Source organism: Falco rusticolus, chromosome 8 (assembly GCF_015220075.1).
Source record: "Falco rusticolus isolate bFalRus1 chromosome 8, bFalRus1.pri, whole genome shotgun sequence".
Lineage (NCBI taxonomy): Eukaryota > Metazoa > Chordata > Aves > Falconiformes > Falconidae > Falco > Falco rusticolus.
Window position 1 is genome coordinate 33076492 of NC_051194.1, and position 22166 is coordinate 33098657.

Genomic DNA, 22166 nt, shown 5'->3' on the forward strand with positions numbered 1-22166 from the left:
GCGGCGGCAGCGGGGCGCCCCTCGGCGGCTGCGGCTCGGGGTGGCGGGCGAGGGGGTTTCCCGCTCGCCCGGCGCGGCTGGGAGATGCATCAGGAGGAATAAAGTAAAAGTAAGAATAACGTTTAAATTATTGTTGTTATTGCCAGTGGTGCCGCGCACGGCCGGGTGAGGGAGCGGGCGGCCCGAGGGCTGCGCGGGGCGGGCGGGGGGGCCGTGCCGAGCCGGGGGGGCCGTGCCGTGCCGTGCCGAGCCGAGCCGTGCCGGGCCGCGGCCGGGTGATGTCAGGCTCGAGGAGGAGCCTCCGCCGCCTGCCCTTTTACTTTCGGGCGCCGGCACTTGGCCGCAGGCTGCTGCCGCCGCTGGCCGGGCCCCCCCTCGCCCCCTCCGCTATGGGCACTCCGCACTTCTAAGGCCGGGGCGGCCGCCCTCTGCGCCGCCCCGGCGCGGGGGGGGACTGTGAATTAATTAAAAATCGCTATTTACGTGGTTATTCATTGCCCCGCTTCGGGCATGTGAACAACCACCTCCCCCCCCCCTCCCCCCCCCCCCCCCTCCCCGCTTCCCCTCCTTCCACCCCCAGCGCCATGCCGGCAGCCTGCATCCTGCTGCTGCTGCTGGGGCTGGTCCCGGCGGCCGGGTCGCTGCCCCTCGCTTCCCCGCGGCGTCTTCCTCCCCCTCCTCCTCCTCCTCCTCCGTCCCGAAGCCGCCTCGGCCGCCCTTGCTCGCCTCCCGCCGCGGGACACGCCGGCAGCCCGGGTGAGTGCCCTGCTCCGCCGCGGGGACGGGGACGGGGACGGGGCTTGGTGGCGGTGGGACCCGCGCACTGCCCGCCGCACCGCGACAGAGGGCTGCTGAGCATCCCCCCAGCACCGCAGCTGCGGAGTGCAACCCCCCCCAGCACCTTCCCTCTCCGCTTTGACCCGTGCCCAGCCCTGGTGGTGCAGGCAAGCGCTTCGCTGGGCGAAGGATGGGGATGGGAATCGTGGGTGGGAAACCGTAAACACGCTGTAGCTGCGTGGGCTGGCTCGAAGGTGAGTGGAGGAAACTTCACAGAGGAACTTGGAGAAGGCGCTGGTGGGTACTAGGGGCACGGCCAGCCTGCATCCACCCACCAAAATGCTTTCCAGGTGGGAAATCGGTGGCTCCCATAGGTGGTCTTCAGGGTCTGAGTTGCCTGCTGCTGTCTCTGGACATGCCCTCATCTCGCCTTAGGTGCTGACCCACATCCAGGTGGGGGGACAGGTGCCATCAGCTCTCTATAAATAACCTCTCTCTCTCTGTTGCCTACAGACTGTCAGATTAGTCATGTATAAAGTCACATTTTTTCTTGCATGCCGCATCCACAGTATCGTTACCAGGAGCGATGACTACTTTGGTGCTTTACAAATGATGCTGAACTTGGTTTCACCACAGGAGAAACCATATTTTTCCCAGAACAAGCAGGGCTCATTTTCACTGGCACCCAGTAAACTGGTTCATTTACTCACTGAAGAAGACACATAGCTCTAAGTATGACTAATTCTAGAAAGTGCTAGGTGTCTGCAGGTGGTATAAGGAAATCCAATTTGTCAAATAAGTTCTGTGTATGTTTTAAGTAGGTTTTAGGATTGATCACCTGCCTGAGCTGGATTGTAAAATTTCAACTTTTAATTTCTCATATAGACCGAATCTCATACTTTGGTACTTGGGGTTAAGTTATTTTCATGGAGTTATACATTTTCAGGAAATGTGACAATACTACATTTATAGCATTTTAGTTTTCTTCACAAACCCAAGGTGTGCCTTTGCAAGATGTATCCACACTAGACCAAATGTACAGTTGGGGATATCAACTGGAATGTACTCTGCAGAGGATTAGAAAGCTCCTAACTAACACTGTTTGCATGAGAGCAGCCTGGTGACTAGGATACTGAACTGAAATGTAGGAGATTTGGGTCTGTTCCCAGTTCAGCCACTTCTTTGTGGTGCTCCAAGTGTCCGTTTGCCCTCCAAACTGGGAGAGAATAGTGCTGCCTTACCTGCTGTCAGCTGTCTGAAGATAAAATCTGCAACTTGCCAGCAAAGTGCTCGCCTATTATTTGACGAGAGCTGTGCAAATTTCTTGGTGGACAGAAAAAACTATTTCATTTCATCTCAGCTTTCGATCTGGCATCTTTTTCTGTGACCTTGATGACTCCTGAGAGTCAGTAGAGGAATGCATTTCCTTTGTTAAGAGTCTGAAAAGCTCGAACTATCCGTCCACATGCTGGAAAAGCCATTTGTCTGGCTACCAGTGTCTGGCTGCCTGGGCTTTGCTCCATGCAGCCCATGCTCAGCAGCTACAGGTGCTCGTGAATTATGTCAGCCCCATCCAGAAGGAATGGGGGATGCATCGTGAAGGAGTGATAAATAGCGTGGCAGTAGCTCGCTCCCTAGCAAACAGCATCATGAATTACGCTGGGTCCTGACAGCCGCGATTCACTCGCTGTTAGCTACAGCTCTATGCTTGTCAGTCAAGGGAATTGTTTGGCATTTCGGGCGTGGGCTGATGGGATCTCCTGAATCACTCTCAGGTTGAGCTGTAGACGCTTGAGAAATCCCTGTTTGTCTTGGTACTGCCTCTGCCCCTCTGAGATGTTTTTCGCCTTTGAAAACACTTGCTTGAAGCGGGGGGTGGGGTGTATCTTGTGAACCCATCACTCTGTCGCTATGTGGAAATGAAGATTACATCTCCACTTGAAGCGAGTCTGAGGTTAGGCAGCAAAAGCCCTTTCTCAGGCAGGGTTTAGCAAGCAGATGGTGAGGCAGTGGGTGTAGAAATGGGGCTTTTGAGCCTCTCACAAAGCGTGGGGCGAGGCGGGAGCTGGGCTGCCCCACAGAGCCTCGCTGCCTTCCCTGGCCTGCCTGCGCCTTGGACCACATCTGCCGCCCCTCCCTGCCAAACCCACCACGGGCTTGTCTGATGAAGAAATGAGGACAGATGGCCTTTGTGTGTTGTTTAAAATACAGGCTGAACGGGGGGAGAGGAACACAGGGGGAAAAAAAAATAGGCAAAGTAGGAAGCAAGAAAGTTGGTGACAGTAAAGTTCGAGCGTCTTGAAACCCCTCCGTGAAATTTCTTCTGGCTGCTGTTTCATGTGGGCGCCCAGTGAGTTGGAGGCACTGCCTGCCACCAGCCTGGGTCGGGCAGGGGTTTGGCTACAAGCTCTGTCCTCCCACAGGTCTCAGTTTCCCAACTGTAAAATGGGAATAATTCCAGTAACACCACGAGGACAGTGGGGGTGGCACCAAGCCCCCAACAAGGTCACTGCAGCCGGGGTGTCCCCCTGTTTCTGCAGCATCCCTTTTCCCTTTACTTCTGACCTGCACCAGTGCCCTGCCAGGCTGCCCAGCACAGCACGGGGCTGCCAGCAACGGGCTGGCCCTGAGAAGTTCTGCTTTTCTGCCATCTGCGCCTGTCCTTGTGTCCTTTCTCTCTCTCTCCCATACCAAGTGATGCCTACGTTTGTAGCTTCGACGGTGGGAGCCCTGGAAATAGTTGTGAAATCACCTGAGAAGGAATCAGCTTAGCTTGCAGCAGAGATTTAGGCTGGCTGGCTAGGAGAAACTTTGCAACCCTTTTAGAGGGGCAGAACAGCTTGCATTTATTTATGTTATTTTTTTTACTTTCTATCTTTGAAACTTTCTGTGTGAGGAAGAAGCAGATTTAGGAGCAAGGGAAGAAGATGGTGAGGATGCTTCTTTGCACAAAAGTACGGTGCTGCCTGCAAACCTGCTTCAAATTTCACCGTATGTATTTTGTGGCTCCTGGGTGATGGAAACCTGGCTCTCTGTGCAGTCACACCATTACTGAGAGGTGTAAGATGCTGCTGTTTAGCTTTGATATGATTTCAGGTGACCAGGGTGGTGCAGGAAGGATGCTTCCTCCCCCTGCAGCACAAGGACAAGGAAGGATCATCTCCTGCACCTCTGCGTTGCTATCAAAAGACCTGCAGGCTGCAGGGTTTTCCTGTCTCGGGCATCTTCACTGTTCCTCCCTGTGAGCTGTAAGTGGATTTGGTCAGTGCGCTCTAGACATGAAGTCCCTGGAGCTGTATAGATTTAGCTCTGCTCCTTTGGAGTACATTATTAAGCAAATAAGTAAAGAGAAGGGGCAAAAACGCATTTCAGAAAAGGAGGGAGATAAGGGATCAGCTTTCCTGCCCATTCCCCATCCCAGACCCCTGAAGGTAACAAGAGTCATGCACTGACCGGCTGGGTTTGTATCAGCTTGTAAAAGCGCTTTGTGTGATATTTAAGTGATAAATGAATGCGGTCGGAGGGGTAATTGTGTAACCAGACTGGCAAGGGAGCACATAGTGATGCGTATTGATTTACACCACCGTACGCAGTGAACGCGAGCGCCAAGCTGTGACGAGGGCACAGCGGTAAGGGGATAGCTGCCGTAGCTAAAGCCCCTTGTTGGGCTCTCTGTAAAGTTTAATTTCCCAGTCGCAAACTGCCAGAGCCAGCCCGCACCTGTTCAGCAGCAGCACGCTCTGCTCCAGCAGCCCTCACCACTTCAGAGGGATAATTTGATTTGCTTTATTTTTCTCCCGTGGCTAGGAGGACAAGGGAGATGTGTGGTTGCTGCCATGTCTGTGGGGGCTGATGCCAGCCTTGCTGGTGCAGGGGTGTCTTCCTCAGGGAATATTATTTTCAGTATCAAAAATTGCAGATAATGATGAGTTTAGAGGAGTGTGGGGTTTCTGGGACAACTCGCTTCCTTCACCTGCTCTTATAGAGCCCAGTTTTTGAGCTAGCAGTCAGAATGCCTCCTTGACTGAGCTCCCAAGCTGTTTCTGTGTGCTGCCTCCACCCTCCCCATCCCATTCATTTACAAGGGGCATTTCACAGCCACCGAATGCCGTGCGGAGGCTGGTGGCTCCATCCCCACCACATCTCTTGGAGGTGGCAGAGGATTATGGTCATTTAGCAGAGGAGATGTGGTACCGGGCTAGAAAGGTGGTTGGTCTTGGGGTGGTTGTAGTGCAGAACTCGAACGGATGCTGCCATGGCTGGGACTGTGCCTGTGCACCCAAAACAGAAAGCTGCTGCTTCAAACCTGCCGCGTTTCAGGCAGTCCCGCAAACGGCATTCCGGGAGTTTTCTGGGCAGTAGGAGCAGGGGATTGCTGTCCTGCTAGCTGCCAAACTGGGCACTGAGCTGTCCCTCGGGTGAAAGTGGAGACCACAGCCTGGCCGACTGTAGGTGCACGCTGTGTGGGTGATGCCAGTGGCCAGCCCTGGCTCGGGGGATGTGCATGGCTGCCACGGGCGCTGCGTCTGCGGTAAGTGCAGCGAGCGGGACTGAGGCCTCGGTAGCGTTGCTCTGGTTGTGATGGTTTTAATGAAGCATTTATCCAAGCTAATAAAAAAGACCCCAGAATAAGGAACTATTGCAATTAAAAAGTTAATCAAGCCAATAAAATGAGTCAGCATAGCAATGGTGTTTCAGTGCTGCGGTCTGGAGACTATGGCACCACCAAAGTCTGCAGCTCTTCTGGACTCGCTGCTGGAAGGACCCTTGGCTGGCGCTATGGGTTTCCCATCGGTGGTAGCTACATACCGTTTCCAAACTAAGGATAGGTGGTAGGGCTCAGTTGTGGCTGAGCCTGCTGCCTTTTTGCACCAAAGAATGCTGTCTTTCTGCCTGTGTCTGTGCTGCTGCAGGGAGGCAGGAGGGGGGCACGGCACGCTGCACCCCATGCGGCTGCCCCTGCCGCATGTGGGATGCTCAGGGCAGAGCTGCAACTGCCTAAATACCCTGAGGAAATGATCTGGAGCCACTGTAAACCCTCTGTGTCCTGGCTTTGCACCCCCCATAGTTTCAAGAGTTTCTCGGGTGTGGGGGGTGAGGAGGGTCTGGGTGGGTGAGCGTCTGTGCAGGCGAGCGGCACTGCTCACGCTTGGGCTGATCCACTGGGACATGCACGGAGCTCCTCTGGAAAGAGGCATGGGCGGATCCTGGCACCTGTCGTGGTGTCTTTCTGCTGTTGCAATGGTGCAAAGAAGCTTTCAGGGCAGTTTGACCAGCCAGAGGGTCAGAAGGTGCTCCAAGCGAATTAAAGGTTGGTTGTTCATACTATCCTTTGATAATGTCCGATACAAAATCCACAGTCTGCAGCTCATGAGCAAGCTCATCACGAGGCCTTAATACCCCAACCACAGGCCCTGTTATTTACATTTGATTGAAGATGTAGGTCATATGATATGTGTTTTCTTTTTCCTGATTAGCTGAGCATAAAAGGCTCAAAGAATCCAATTTTCAGTGGTAGTAGACCTGATTACAAATTCAAATTTTTATTTCTCTGAGCAGTTTTTTGACATTTGCATTGTAATTCTATGTTTCCATAAATATTAGAGGTTCTTTTGCTGGGATATTCATCCAGAGCAGATGCAAGAGGGCTACAAGCACAGGCTTGGTGAAAGAATGAAGTCTGTGGGTGCCTATGAAGTGGAAATGGTTTTGTTCCATCTGAACTCCGTTCCCTCTCACCCTTTTCTGCATACATACAGCTGATGCATGTGTACCCATCACCATATATTTTTTAATGCCCAGGTGTTATACCATGACCTCGTGCTGCTTCAGCAAGGGGCATGGTTCATTTGTGGCTCTTTGATTATGCAGAGTTCGCATTCATCCTTTCAGGCTGAAATCATTCGCATCCAAGGACAAGGAGAGAACTTTCCCACCCAAAAGGGAAATGATGTTGCATTACTGAGCGACCAGCCCAAGTAATAATATAATCTTAGAAAAATGCAGTTCCCTCGAGTAAAGGAAGCTCTGTAAACTTCGGCTCCTCCAAGCTGTTAGCATAGCTATTGCCTGTGCTAGAGTAACGTTGCTGTCAGACCCAGTCTACTGAAGTGCTCAGGAGAGAACAGGGGGAAAAGGGAATAAGAACCAGTTCCTGCTTAAAATAAGGATGTCTCGCAGGATCTGAATACTGTGGGGTTTATAATACAGATTTCAGAATCTTGGGTCACATCCCTTCTTTGCTGTTAATTTGTGGTTTATCTCAGCTGGGTGCTGGTCACCCCTGGTCCTGAAAAGCTCGGAGAAGGGGCAGGCAGAGCCAGGGTGAGCAAAGGGATCAACTGGAGGAAGGTAGAACGACATGAGGTTTCCAGTCACTGGGGTGCTGGGGTCAAAAGTCTGGTTGTATAACACCAGGGGAGAAAGAGGCTCATTTTTAGAGCTGTCAGTGTTTGGGCAAACCAATGCAAGGGCGATACATGTGATGAAGTCACTCTGTGAGCAGTACCTGTAGTTTGCTTCCCACAGCATGGGTAGTTTATGTGTGCTGTGGTTTATTTTGAGCTCTGTGGGTGCTGAGTGCATATGGGTCCCACGGTCAGGGCATGGACCAAACCACAGGGACCCTCCTTGGTCTGGGTGCAGCAGCTTCCTAAGTCGGACACTCACTGGAGTCTTCTTTAGCAAAGTGCTGGTCTTTGTAAAACCTGTAGGAACCTGCTGTCTTGGAGGTGTCTGCCATCCAGGCTAATTTGTTTTGATGTAGGAGGAGGACAGAGGAAGCTGTCTCAGGAGCTTCATCTCTTCAGAAACCAGTATAAAATGCATGAGATATAAAAATATAATTGAAGATGTGCCTGAAATGGAAAACCCGACCTATTTCCTATAAGCAGGTGCTTATAGGAAATATGCTACAAGCTGTCACTGCTCCGGTGCTGCTGCCCCAGTCCCTCCCATGGCTTTGGATGAAGGTGTTTCCCGTTGCCTGTCCTCTGCGCAGGCAGGGCTGTCGAGGAGAGTTATATCTGCTTCTGCATCTGCTGTGCCCTTGCCTCAGAGTAATTTGATAAATAGTTTTGCAGTCGTTTACTTAAGCATCTCCTGAGCTGCAGTCAGCATCTCGGCTGTGGGCGAGAGAGTGCTGCTGCCAGAAGTCAGGATCTGTGTTGAGAGCCTCCTAAGGTTTGGCTGTCTTTCCTTAAAACCCCAACTCCTGGAGTTGTTGTTACAGGAGAATCACTTAGAGGGGGAGAAAAAGAGCTTCTGGCTGTTGAGGTGGTAGATAAAAAGCCCTTGAAAGCGTGAGCTGCAAATCCAGGAGACACACAAGAAGTCCAGGTTGGCTGCATTTAAGAATACCGCTAGCTCAAAGCTGATCTCCAGAGGCTTTTGAGTCCAGACGCAGGGGCCGTTTCAGACAGTCCTGCTTGGCAAGGCTCTGCCTGTGAGTCTGTCTGCAGAAGTGCAACCATCTTAACAGTCTTGCTTTGCTAGGAAAAGAGGGGGTGCGCAAAGAAGTGCAGGGCAATGCAGCAGGAAGACTGGGTGCAAACCCAGTTGTTTTCTGTCCCGCTACCCGAATGCCTTGTGCAAGCGCCTTGACCTTGGCAGATCGACTCTCCGCTGGGAGATGCAAGCTTCATCTGCCTTTTCATTCTTTGCAAGGATGTGAAGCTGGAAGGACTTTCAAAACTGCTTTTGCAGCATCCTGGCTGAGGTCTGGCCAGTTTAAGCTGTTTGAGGGTGACTGTGTCACTCGCAACACAACAAAATGCTGCAGGTCCTTCCCTTTGCCTGTCTGCGTGAGCACCCCATCTTGGGCTCCCCAGTCGGTGCTTGCAAAGGGTCCTCTGGAAACGCCGTGACCTTTACAGTTCTTTCGCCAAGGCAAACACGGAGATGTCTGAGGGACCTTTTGCACAGTGGTTAGATGGCAGCAAAGATCTTGCAGCTGAAGGCTGGGAGAAAATACCCTTTTCTTTTTAACCCTGAGCTAATTTAGCTCTGAGATGAAATCAGCTGGAAAAGGAGTGAGGAGGAATTTTCAGTGGTCCGATAGAAAGGCATAAAAACTGTGCCTGAAGGGTTGACTTGGCAGGGTTAACCGTTGTCCCAGGGGTGCAGCTCAGGCTGCCTCTCCCAGAGGACGTCGTGTTGCACACACATTCAGGGCGTTTTTCTCAGCATTTTTCAGCCTGCTGTGATGGCAGAGGTTTTAAAGGCCATCACAGGAATTGGTCTGACCTCTCGCCTCTTGCCAGATGGACATCACTGTCATTTCTGCTACCAGAACCCACCCTCAGATTCCCTCAGGGATCTCCAGACCATGGAAGAAACCCCGTGCAGGAGTTTTGGACTGATGGGCAGGCTTCTTGGGGTTACCAGTAGCAAAGGCGCGCCCTTTTTTCCTTGAAGAGCATGCTAAAAGGCATTTCTGCATCTGGAGTGACAAGAGGAATTTGGATCTACAGAGCACAATTATCCACATCACTGCTTGTTAGGACACAGGCGTTAACACCCTTCCTTTTGTGGAAAAATCTCTTGAGCCCTGAGGACCGGCGTGAAACATCATGCTCTGTTGAACTTCGCTGAAGCGGGGATGAATCACACCAAACTGAAGTTTTGGCTTCAATGTATTATTGGAAAGATACCTTCTGTGGTAGCCTAGCTGGAGGGTACTGCTGCCCACCCAGGGTGGCAGGATCTGTTTCAGGGGGAGGACAGCACTCTTTGCAGTATGTGTAAGTTGGAGGGGTGGAGGTTGGAGCGGGGATATTTGAGGGGTTTTTCATTTGGTTTTGGTTTTGAGTGCTCTATAAAAGCACAAGGCAGGCCTGAAAGGGATCTCAAGACATCTCGCCAGGGATGTCAAGGCTTCTTCCCTTGCAGGATCACCAGCAGATGTTTATCTAATACGTTTTAAAAAATTTACTCCAGAGAAGGGTTTCACAGCATCTCTGAATAGCTCTCCCGCTACATCCGTGCTGTTATAGGTAAGAGAACACTTTCTTATCGAGGAAACTGTAGCAGCTGGTAGTTAAACCTTCTGCAAAGAAAGGTATCCCATACAAGTGGTGGCCAGGTGTGACCCTGCATAACTTGTAAGATCACGAACTGACAAGTTAAGGTGATTTAGCAATCTGGGGAGGTAACACAAAAGGTAACCCTTTGTATTGAAATGATTTCTATCCCTTTGGTAGGAATGAATTTCCAGGGATGGAAACATCAGCAAACCAACTGCGCATGATTTGCGTTCCTTGTCAATTGGAATCAAGGACCCTGATTGTGGAGCATAATACTGCTTTTGTAATTCAGCCTTTATCTTTGTGCCGGAGCTGGGCATAATTCTATCTGTGTCTGGAGGGACAAGGAGAAGGGTTTCAGTAGCTGGTGCTCACAAAAGCATCTTTAGAAAGCTCCTTACTCCTGGTACAAGCTTGGAAGAGCTTAAAGGAAAATACCCCTGAGTAGCTTTAGGCATTTGAACAGTCATCATTGTTTGATTCAGATTCAGTTACAGGACTAACATCTAAATGTTAATTCTTTTTAGGACATTATGAGCAAATACAGAATGGGGCTGCAGTTTTAGACTGGCAGCCAACCCTGCAGATAAAAGCACTTTGAAAGGATGCTTTTTAGGAGGGAAACTTGATCAGAGAGTGCAGAATAATCATGAAGATGGTCTTTTCTGAGGGGCATGCAGCAAATATGATGCATGAAGAAAGCCAAATGAGGACTGGGAGGCTTCTGACCTGGGAAATGTGAGTATCGGCAATTTCATGGCCTCTGAGAACAGTCTGTACCCTGCAGACAGAGATCCTTGTAATCCTGCCCTGCAAATTGGTGGTGCCCCTGGATCATACGGTGCTGGGTAAGCAACATCACGTGCTGGGTTAAGACCAAAGTTGATGGTCACTTCATGGCAAGAACGTGCCAAGGCAGTTTGTGTGAGGTGGCTCTGTGCTGGGTAATATGGGTCAGTGTGTGGGCAGATGGGGTCTGGGCACAGATTTCTGGCCTCTTGATCCTCTGCGCTGCCTTGCTTGGCACACTGTGCCGGTGCGCATCAAGGGAGGCTGTGACCTGACACTGACTGTGTCCTCAGTGACAGCTCGGAGGGTGACAGCCTAGTCCTGCCCTTCTGCATCGCCCACTTCCACTGCTGGCTGCAGGGCTTGGCCGCAGGCTGCCTGCTGCAGAGCAGGGACCCACACACAGCTGAAAAGACGTCGCCTTGTTCTCAGCCTCCCTGAAACGTGCAGAAAGGCACTGGAAATGGTAAATCCCCTCCCTCGTGGTTCTCAGAAAGGAAACATGTGACTGCAGAGGCTGTGGGAGTGTGGCATGGGGCAGCAGGAGGGATGCCAGCTCCAGCCGCCCCAGGGCAGGCTGTTCCTCCACGGTGGCAGTGGTGATGGGGTGGCGGGTGCCAATGGTGAAGGACCTGGCTTGTGCCCTGGAAGAAGGAGGCTGGGCGCCATCCTGAGCGCGGCCACCGCTGCTTCCGGTGGCAGATCGGTGCGGTGTCATCTAGGAAATGCGATTTAGATCATCATCCTTTCGCAGCAGATGGGGGAAGGGAGGTGGGGGCCCTTATCTCTTCTGGGGATTTCCCTTTAAGCTGCTTTAGTTTTTGCCTGTTTGCATTTTTCTCTGTGCTCTCTCAAGGCTCACTGTCCTTTGCTGGAAGAGTAGGAGCCATGAGAGCATCCATGGTTCCCACTGGCATGGCACTGTGCCCTGCATCCCACCTTCAGCTGGGAGGCAAGAGCAGGTTGTAAGGCTTGGGCTGCCGTTAGTTTTCCCCTGGGGTGAGGTTGGATTTTTCTAGTCTACATGGAGGGTAGAATCCAGCGAGCCTTGTATCTGTGTGTCACCAAACTGCATCCACCCCTTGGTGGCCTTGTGATCCTCCTGCATCCAAGAGGGCCCTTCATCCTTCTCATCCTCACCACGTCCTTGAGAAGTTGCTCAGTTCCCAGCTTGGTCATCATTCCTGGTGTGGCCATCAGCCAGCAAAGCTCTTTGGCACGTGCTTAGTGTTAAGCACGGAGAGTAGTTCCCTAGGGAGCTCTTCTTAAGTGCATTGCTGGAGTGAGGCTCTGGTCAAGGCACCTGGACCAAAGCCCACCCTGCGGCAATGGGCAGCATCGCTTGGCCCCCAGGGACACGTGGCAGCCCTGGCTGCTCCTGGCATAGCCTCTCAGCATGGCAGCACCCCTTTTCCTACTCCCTACTCTGTCTTCCTGGTATTTATTATCCTCTCCTGGCTGTGGGAAGCAGGTCCTGGGCTCAGAACACTTTGGAGCAGGGACCTGTCATTTTGTTCCCAGAGTCCGACATGAAAATACTGCCTTGTTTTCTCCTGGGTCTGCAAAGGGCCAAAGTCCTCCACTCCTGGGGCAGCCGGCTCCTGCTGCACATATGCTTCACACTGCCAGGCATCACTTTTTGATGTGTGTTGAGGTTTTGTGGAGAAAAATCTGTGCTTCAGCCCATAGTTCTCACAGTTTTAAGCACAACCCTGAATAATCACTAATACCAGTATTTTGGGGTATTTTTCCCTGCAAGATCCATTTAAGTCAAGTACAAGTCACTGAACTTACACAGGGAGTAAATAAGCTACATGGAATGACATTGGTTATACATGAGGTCAGACAGAATGAGCTAATGCTCCATTCTGGCCTTGACATTAAACTTTTCAGAAAGCAAAATTTCATCCTGCAGCTTCTAAGCTGCCAGTACCTTTCCTTGCAGAGGAGCCTGAGCCCCAGGGCTGCACAGCACTCTGCACCTTGTGAGGCTGCTCACCTCCCGACTGCCAAAGTGTAGCCCTGCTTGGAGGCAGTTTTCTTACATTACCAGTTTTAAGTGAACACGGGCAGCTGCTGGGGGCGTGTGATGGGATGAGAAAGTCGTATGATGGATTGTGATGCCCTGGTTAACATGAAAAGGGTAATTAATATCTCTCTAACAGCAGTGGGCTAGCTTCCCTGGAAATACTGCCCCATGTGAGATTTTTACCAGTTGCCTACCTTGCAGTCAGATTCTGTGTTTCTGGAATTATTTGTGTGAGAGCTCTGGAGAAAGGTTCACACTAGAAATTAAGTCGCGTGCTTACGAAAGCCAGCAGCATCATCGTTCTGCTCTCTCCGACCCTGGTTCTTTCCACTTAACCAGCACTGTACTCACTGCCACGGCTTTTTTCCTTCCCCCCCGCTCCTTTCTTTTTTGCAGCCAGGATGTTTTTTCTTGCCTTTTTATTGTTCCAGTGACCTAGCAACTCCACTTTGGTGGAGCCCTGCCAGGAGACTTCCTCCCCAAGCCGTCTGACAGTCTCCAGCAGCACTGCCTTCGCATGGGAGCAGAAGTTAAAATGACACCGGGCCGGCTCGCTGCATGGCTTTTGCTCTGGCTGCCAGTGCAGGTGAGGGTACTGCTGCCTTCCCATTGAGCAAAGCTTCCAGATGACTTTAAAAACCCTGGAAGGAGGAAGGAGAAGTGCTGCATGGCTGATATTTTCTGTAACAATTCTGCAGAACGTTAGAGAAAAGCCTGCAGGGTTTTTGAAGTGCATGCGGTGGCGCTGGGATTTAGTGTTCAGGATCCATGGTGCAGGCAGGGTGCTTGGAGACATTTCAGCATCACAGAGCAGCAGGAGAGGGGGAAGAGAGTGCTTAGAGAGCTGTGCCGTTCAGGAGGTTTCTTTTGGCTTATTTTTATTAATGTGTACTGAAAACGGTGAGAAAGAAATCCCTTTGGTAAGTGCACCCGGGCCCCATCAGCTGGTGCTGGGGCAGAGCTGCCTCCGCACCCCCTGGGGCTGCAGGGGCTTTTCCCACATTAACACCTGGGACACTTCTGAGGTAGAACACAAACGAGCCAGCATGCAGGCAAATACGGCTGATTCAGGCTTTCTGCTCAGGGAAGGCAGCAGGGACGTGGGTCTTGGTGGGACCCTGTGGGAGCTCTCCGTGGCCGCAGCCTTGGTCCCCTCTTCGCTGGATGGCTGGATGACTGGGTTGGGATTTTACTGGAGCCTTGGCATGGTTATGGGGCTTTTTTAGGCGTATGGGTAGTCATGAGACAGCTTATCCCTGTTGGAAGTGGACTTGCATTTGAACGTGTTTTCCGAAGACTTGACAATAAAACAGGACTTTTTTTCAATTGAGTTGCCAAAAGCTATTTAAAAACAAAAGCTCATGAAAAGAGGATTAAGGTGCTGCTCTGAGCCCTGGGCTGGTGGTTTTCAGGGAGTGTGGGTCTGTGTAGTGCCAGGGATCCGTGGACTGAACCCAAACTGTCCAAGAAAGATGAGTAAGAAGCTCAGGGCTTCGTAGGCTTGAGCTGGTGATCTGGGGGCCTGCACCTCCCCGCGGAAATGTTAGGATACCAAAAGTAAGAGGCTGGAAACCACTGGATAAGCAGGACAATATCCTGTCCCTGCACAGGGTTTTATCCCTGGTTGCAGGCAAGCTGTATGCATGCATCCCACACTTTTGGAAAGGGCCACAGGTTTTTGTGTGGTCTTTATTTTGGAGTACCTGTTTCTCTGCTTTAGAGTACTGGACTTAAGAGCAATAATTGGATCCTTTTTTTTTGCTTATTGCATCTCTGAGCATCAGGCTCTGGGATCATGAAAAAAATGGTAGGAACCAAAAATGACCTTTAGCATCCTCTGCAGTTTTACAGGTCCCAGAGGGGAGGTGGTGTGGAAGTGTAGCATGGTTTTGTCTCATAAAGCGCAGTGCCAGCAAAGTGCCATGGCCTGGCATAGGAGGGGCTGAGAGCGATGCTGATGTCCCCAGCCCTGTGGGCACACGTTACCCATAGCAGCCAGGAAGGTGTTAACCACCTGGACCCTGGCACTCTGAGCTTGCAGGGTCTGCTGCTGGCATTAAGCCCCCATCACCTTTCTCGAGCTGACTTATTAAAGCTCTAGTCACTGTTGGTGGCTGCATAAATCCTTTGTATGATGTTTAAAATGATTTAAAGTCCTGTGAGTTGCTGTCCTGTTCTACCTGGCAGCTGGTGGGGAGAGGACGAGGAGCACGAGGACCAAAGCAAGGCGCTACCAGGGGATGTGTCTATAGGGTACCCCAGCCAAACCAAGCCCTGCAGTAGGGTCGGAAGTGCTAGCAGGGCTCCCGCACCGCTTCTTTTCCCCATCCACCCTCTCTCGCCACCTTTCTTCATCCAGCCTGAATAATTCCTTTTATTAATATTGAAAGAATTAGCAGAAAAGGGTTGACTGCATGTGGTTAAAAACCTCTCACATTCTTCCAGTGCTTAGTGCACACGAGGGACCTTCCCTGAGCAATATTATCAGCGTGTTTACGCTCAACTGACCCGTCTCAAGTATGAATATTTTTTTTCTAAGCTCCATTTCAGCCCCCCCGTTCCCCCCTCCCTCCTCAAACGGCTTCTTTCAGGGCAAGAACAAGGAAGGAAATTGAAAATCCCAGAGAGCCCTGGACGGTCCAGATTTAGGGCTGTAGCTTTTGTTCACACAAACTCACTTGGCTCCTAACTGGCCTCCACCCATGATCCCGACATCCGCAGCAGCCGTTCAAAACACAGCACAGACCCGGCCTCGACCCCGGCGGGGAGCGGCAGCCACCCGTGCCACCCGCTGCGGGGCCGGCAGCCCCGGCTTTGCTCCCTGCCTCTTCTCCCTTGCCGTCTGCCTTTCTTTCTAAGCTTTTCCTACAGCCGGCATGGAGTTTTCTAAGTTGAGATGAGGTGGGTTTTTTTTTCCCTCCGTGAGCCTCGGATGATGTTAAGATTATGCAATGTTAACAGATGTGGACTTTATAATTATAGCTCTCTGTCCTCGGGAGGGGCCTGCTTTAGCTTTCCACGAGCTCTGCTCACCACGGGATGCTCCCACGGTGGCTGTAGCCCTGGCAAAACAGCCACTGCATGGGCGGCTGTACCAGGAACGGTCCCCTGGGAATCGCTAACCTCCTGAGGAGTTGCTGCTCTGGGGTGAAGGGCTGCTCTGGGCAGCCAGGCAACTGCTCTTGGCTTTTTTTGTGTGCAGACACACATTACATTTGTGTTCCTTGGTCAAGTGAGTCTTTTTGTGGCCTTTGAGGAGATAAATCCCTTCTGCAGGAAAGCAGCGGGGCTGGTATAGCTTGTGGTGTGCCCTGGTTGGTTGTGATGCTCCTGCCAAATGCTGTCTGCGGGGATCCTGCTCCCCTGGCGTTAGCAGGATACATCCTTCCTCACTACCTGCCCTAAAATGTCTGTGAGTGATCACAGCCACTTGCAGCATTGTGCTTTTTGGTGTTGTGCTGTCCCATGGTTGAGCCTTGAGCATTGCCATGACATTGCCCCAGCAGCAGGCACCTCCTGGACAGGGAAGTGCCTGTGCTGCGCCCTGGGATGGAGACAGAAAATCACTGGTCCACAAGGGATTTTTCAGGAGTCTGACAAGGTAGACATCCAGCTGCGCTGCCAGGGGCAAACCCAAAGCCTTGAGAAATTGGCTGGAACTTGATCTGTTTGTCCTGGCTGCATTATAACTCAGCTCCCAGCAAGCCATGGACTTGTTATGCTTGTGAAGAAAAAGTAACTCCGAGCCTCGACCTGTCTGGTGAGCATCACTGCTAGTTTTAACTGGGAAGGAAAACACCAGTCCGGCGGGTGGCAGGAGGGTTTTGCGCTGGAAGTCAAATATTTCTCGACAGCTGTGGTCGTGTGGAGTTAAACCGTGGAAAGCAGCTGGCAGCTTAGGACGTGACAAAATTGTTAGTGACAAATCAGTACCTGAGCTAAAGGGCTGCTCTGCTTTAAGCCTTTAATGCATCAGGGGAGGCCAGATGGTTTTTTTGGAAGAAGTTTTCATCTGCTCTGTTCACTCCAGCAGAGGAGGGTCATCTTTGAAGGCTAATTTCTGCAGGGATGTCAAAGAGGAGATTACAGTGATCTGGCACTTCTGGAAGGCTTGATGGCTGTGTGATGAGCTGAGATTTCTTGTCTGTTTTGTTGAAGAGACTGATTTTTTTGAGTTTCCTTACTGCATGCTGTGGGTTGAATTTTCCAGCACAGCTCATGCTCTGCACCCACCAAATGGCAGAGCTGAGCCCATGCTGGCGTGTAGTTTTCCTTCCTGCAGCAGGACCTGGCATACCTTGCAGGGCAGAGATAAAAATGCCTGATGATTCTAAAAAGCCTGTGTAAATAGTACCTTCTTATTCAGCCCGTCTACTCCCTGACTGCGCTCAAAGCCAGGTTTGCTAGTGCCCATGGTAAGGGGAAGGGTTTTGCTTCGGTTTATTCCCAGCAGCTCTGCAGAGCCAAAAGAGGATAGAGAGAACTCCGAGGTGGATTTGCAGGGCAAACAATGACCAGACAAGCAACCAGCAGCATTTTACTTTCAAACCAGTTGCATTCTATCAAGGGCTGTAGCTGAAGGTACTGCTTGCTGGCATTTCCAGGGTTATTTTTAAGAAGTGGCAATTAAATGCCTGCTGCAGTGCCCCATGATGTGTTTTAGCATGCCTGGCCAGAGCCCTTGTTAACAAATGACTTGGCAACCTGAGAAAGCAAATTTCCCTCTGTCTATACTCGTCCCCTAAGGGTTTCTTTAAGCATCTGCTGCTTTGCCTTTTTTCTGTGCAGAAAAGCTGGCTGCTGAGGCACAGTAAGCACGGGTTGGTTGCACAGCTGAAAGCTTTTAGTGAGAGGGGAATGGGGAGAAATCTCCAACACACCCAAATCTTTCAGCATCAGGGCTGCTATAAATGGACTTGTGGGCTACAATTACAGGCTGGGTATTGGCTTGCCAAGTGTCCCCTGCGACTTTGCATCCCCTTGTCCACATGGCGACAACAAACAGCTTGTTAGATGGGACAGGAGTGGCTCACAGCAGGCCTCCAGATGGCAGCGGCTGCCTGCTGTGCTCGGCATGGTGGGCATCACAGCTGCCAGTAAAGGCATCTGAGGGGTCCTGCTCCACTGCAGCTCTTGTCTCCTTGGGCCTTGTGGTGCTCAGACTCCCAGGATGAAATGTGGACTGTCTTACCTACATATCTCTTTTTTTCTCGGTGAGTTCCCACCGAAACTATTGCAGATGGATAGAAGAGACCACTCCCCAAATTGCCACTTTTGGTGTGGCAGGTATGGCCACCCCAAAGGAGACAGGCAAGGTGAGGAGGGGTAGGTGCCCGTGGGTGTTTTGCCGAGGCTAGGCTTTCTTACAGAAAGTGCTTGGAGGGGAAGGACAGACACGCAAGGCTTAACCCTCAACATCAGACCTTTTGGACAGAGATTGAGTGATGCCTTCAGCTGCTGCTGGTGTATCATCTGCGGCCCCGTTTGAGATGCCATATGTGTAACAGGCAGGACATGTTCCATAGCCTGATGGATCTCTGAGCTGCAAAGTGGGGGGAGTTCCCCTCCCAAAAATATGTGACTTTGCTCACTTTCTTTCCAATTTCCCTCGCCAGCCTCCCATTTTGCCCGCTCAGACAGTGGAGTGTGCGCTGGGCTATTCCAGCCCAGAGATTGTGTTTTGATTACAAGGAAGATAGGCAAAGCGGGGGTCTTGCTAATTCAGGTGACACAACCATTATTTGAACTTGCTTTGACTTGTTGTGGGCTCTGACGAGCATCCGAGGCTGCAGTGCTGGCCAGGCCTCAGAGCTGGAACGTACATGGCAGGGACGGATGCTTCTGATTGTCATGTGATCGATATGCAGGGAAGTCCTGGTGCAGCCCTGGCTGGCACTGGGGGCTGGAGCCCCAATTCCTCTAGCAAATCTCACTGGAACTGCTCATGGCAGCTGCCACTAGATGCTCTGCTCCAGGCGGCATCAGACTGGATGGCAGACCCAAGGCTGAAGCTACAGCTGCCGCACCGGGTCCTGCTGCTGCTGGTGGTGGTCTGTGTTAATGATTGAGCTGAGAAGTTGGCTACTTCAGTCCTTGCTTAGGGCCCAGTTTGGGAACATGTTGATATTCGAGAGATGCACACGGCCATCTGTGCGCTTTTGGAGATCCTGTAAAGCATGTAATGCCTATTGATGTCCCTGGGAGAAGTAATTTTTTGGTCCATGAGATACAGCAGATGGTAGAAATGCAGAAGAAACTTGTGCAAAGAAGGGATGTGATCACTGCCGTGACACATCGGCACAGTGGGGAGTAAGTGGAGGGAGGGGAAGAGCTAGTTAAGCTAAAGGGTAATGCTGACTTGGGAATGAATATTTATTCTATAAATGCATTTATTCATTTTCTAATGAAATGAGAAAATTATTCTGGATGATAGGAGAGGTGGGAGTTTGGAGCAAGCTTTCCAGCAGGAGCAAGAGAACAGACTCAAGCACTTCAGGATGGAGCAGGGGCTCCGGCCATGTTCGCTTACAGAAAATGGACCTGATGATGCACAAACTTCATCTTGTTTCTTATGTTCTGGTAGACATTGATGTCGGATACACCAAAATGTCCATCACCTTGGGGTGCTTCAGCACCTGGAGGGCCAGTGTAATCCACACCATACATTGATGTCTTCTTCCCGGTGCCTTGTGGTGGCTGGACGGCTTATGCCAGCCCTCCTGTTTGCCTGGTGGTTCTTGGCCAACTTCGTGCTAGCTCTCTGGAGGCGATGGGATTCAAGGTCAGGCATCCAGCCAGCACGGCCTGAGCAGAGAGAGGGGGAGAGCTGTGAGTCCCTCGCGCCATCACTATGGCCTCGGGTTGGGGCACATGGGCTGTGCTGGGCGCCAGCTGGCCATCAGCTCTGCAGACCTACACTGTCCTCCCGTGGACTCCACTCTGCATGTGTCTCCATTGCTTACTTGTTTAAGACTCTTTTTGCTCCTGTAAAGATTTTTTTTTCTCCTAACACACACACACACACAAACCAATCTGAAAAACCACGGGGGTGCTGAATTGAATTAACCTTGTGCACAAAGGTGGGTTTTGGCATTTGGCCTTGCAGACCAATCTGATTTTCACTGGTGTGAATCCAAAAATAAATTTCATGTCTGTGTTTTGATTATGCAAAATTTTCTCTAGTGTAAATGAGATCAGAGCTTGGCCTCGGTGTCCAAGCTGAGCCTGCATGTCCAGCGCTGATGGGATTTTAGGTTTTTTTCTTGTTTTTCCTTTCAGTCATTGAAAGCAGCCATCAGGCGAGAAGTTCAGACACAGAGATGAGGACTTCTGGTGCTCTTGTGGACAGCATGGAGCTGGTAACAATGCTGGCTGGGAGCAGGGAGCGGGCATTGCTGCCTACAAGACACAGTGTGGTGCCGGCAGCAAGCAAGGTCGTGGGACACATTGGTCCCCCCTCCAGTGATGGGGATGTCACCCCACCAGGAGCAGGACCACCAGAGAGCCCATCTGCTGGGACAGACACCCACCTGCCTGCCCACAGCCATCCTCCTGGTGAGTTTTATGGATGTGAGAGCCCCTGTTTGCCCCACCCAGACCATGGACCCAGAATAGCTGGTGCGTTAAGAAGTATTCCTGCCCTACTGACTAGAAATTCAGATTTTGGGAAGAAATCAAATCACAGGAAAGCTGGGGGTTTTTGTGGGTTTTTTTTCCAATGCTACAATGAAAATGCTTCTTGGGAGCTGCCATTGTCATTTTTCACCACTCAGCAGCACCCCAGAGAGTCCTGCCCATCCATGGAGCTTGTAGGTTGTGCACAGAGCGGAGACCCCTGGGCATCCCCACACATCCTCCCAGGAGGAGCTGAACCCCATTGTGAACCCAACCTAGATTATAACTACCCGAGCTAAAAATACCTGACTAACTGCATTGTGATTCGTAGCTGAGGTTCTCGCGTGGAAATCATGCAGGTGAACACTTACCTTTGGGGTCGTTCATAAGCTTTACCACATTTGGTGGGACTGTGTTCCTGAGTAAACCCATGTACTTTTTTAAGCATGCACTAAAGTAAAACCTGTTTCCCACAGCAGCAGGACAAGGCTGTGCTGATTGCCCTGTCCCCCCTTCAGTTTTTTTCTTAATAGTCCCAGATGAAATAAGTGTCTTGCTGAGTTAGGAGCATAGAGGTTTTCTTTGATTTTTTTAATTCCTCAGTTTTTTTCCTGCTTAGGGACTAGAGTATGGAGCTAGCATGCCCAAGCTGCCAGCTGCTGGCTGTCCTGGCATAAGCTCCTTACTGCCTTCTACGTTTACTTTTTTTTAAAAAAATCTGGATTTCTTTTGCCACACACAAATGACGACAAATTTTGAAATACACATTTTTTTTTTGTGACAGAAACCCTCTGTTCCCAGCAGTCTCTCATGTGCTCTGTGTTAAGAAGAGGAAACCCGGGGGATGCAGTTGTGACCCTACCTATTGTGCATGGTCGGGCTGGGTACCACAGCGGGTGATGCTGCTGCAACCCCAGCTGAGAAAAATTAACTTGTCCAGCGGGAACATGACTCTCTCTGCATTGCTTTCCAGCTGCTGGAAGCCAACACCATGCTGCGGGCAGCCAGGAGAGAGGCAAGAGGGCTCTGGCTTCCCCCAGCACCCCTGCAGCTGCCAAGGGGACGCTGCTGGTTTTGGCAGCTGTCACCACTGATTCGCCTGAGAGGACACTGGGCAGGCGCCCCGGGGCCTGGGAGGTGACGGGGTTTGACAACTCAATGAGGACAGTGCTGCTGCCTTCATCCACGGAGACCCATCACCCAGGTGAGCCATCCCAGTTCAGCCTGGGAACAAGGTGGATGCTGTTCCCTGGGGACATTAGGCATTGGTTAAGCCTGGCTCTCCTGCACTGCCAGAGCTTTGTGTGCTGGGTCCAGCCCTCCATCCCCACCGTGTGCTCAGGGCAGTTTTCTGGCTTGCTTCATGCGTAAGGGTGGAGAGAAGGATCCGTAAGGCTTCTCCTGGCCTTGAAAATTATCAGTGAATCGGTGCAGCTCCCGAACGCAAAGTTGCTGTAGACAGAGTACAGGCCAGGGGACTGTGGGCTGTGGGGGCAGATGGAGAGTGTCAGCGGAGGATGTTGGGTGGGCAGCTCAGCCTGTCTCTGACCTCTCATTTGCTTTCCCCCATTGCCTTGCAGGCACTGGTGGCCCCTCTCGACCGGTGAGCGGCTGGGTGGGCACAGAGCTGCCTGGCAGCCCTCCCACAGGCACTGCAGCCACTTCACCCAGCCCCTTGGGGAGCGGCGGGGGGACTCTGCAGCCCCTCCCCAGCACCCATCTCCCTGGCTCTCCAGAACAGCCCCAGGCCTCCCCCCAGGCTTCCAGTACCCAGCCTGGTGCAAACCACATCATGCTACACCCCAGGGATGTCACGGGGGACTACACAAGCCCTTCGCTCACAGCATCACCTGCCATGGACAGCACTTTTGGAGGTGAGCTTTGCTGGCCTATGGTTTTGTTTTTAGCTTTAAAAAGCCTTTATGTAGTTATTT

General features: G+C 51.5%; 1 protein-coding gene across 3 annotated transcripts in view; it reads left to right on the forward strand.

Moving 5' to 3' along the window:
* The first annotated feature begins 337 nt into the window (after positions 1 to 337).
* The window catches only part of HEG1 (heart development protein with EGF like domains 1), a 56138-nt gene continuing 34309 nt past the window's right edge, over positions 338 to 22166 (forward strand). For all 3 annotated transcript variants that reach the window (XM_037397552.1, XM_037397553.1, XM_037397554.1), the window contains exons 1-4: positions 338 to 756; positions 19897 to 20172; positions 21206 to 21436; positions 21813 to 22106. In XM_037397552.1, coding sequence (XP_037253449.1) covers positions 585 to 756; positions 19897 to 20172; positions 21206 to 21436; positions 21813 to 22106 — 973 coding nt within the window. In that variant the 5' untranslated portion in view covers positions 338 to 584. The remainder of the gene's footprint in view (positions 757 to 19896; positions 20173 to 21205; positions 21437 to 21812; positions 22107 to 22166) is intronic.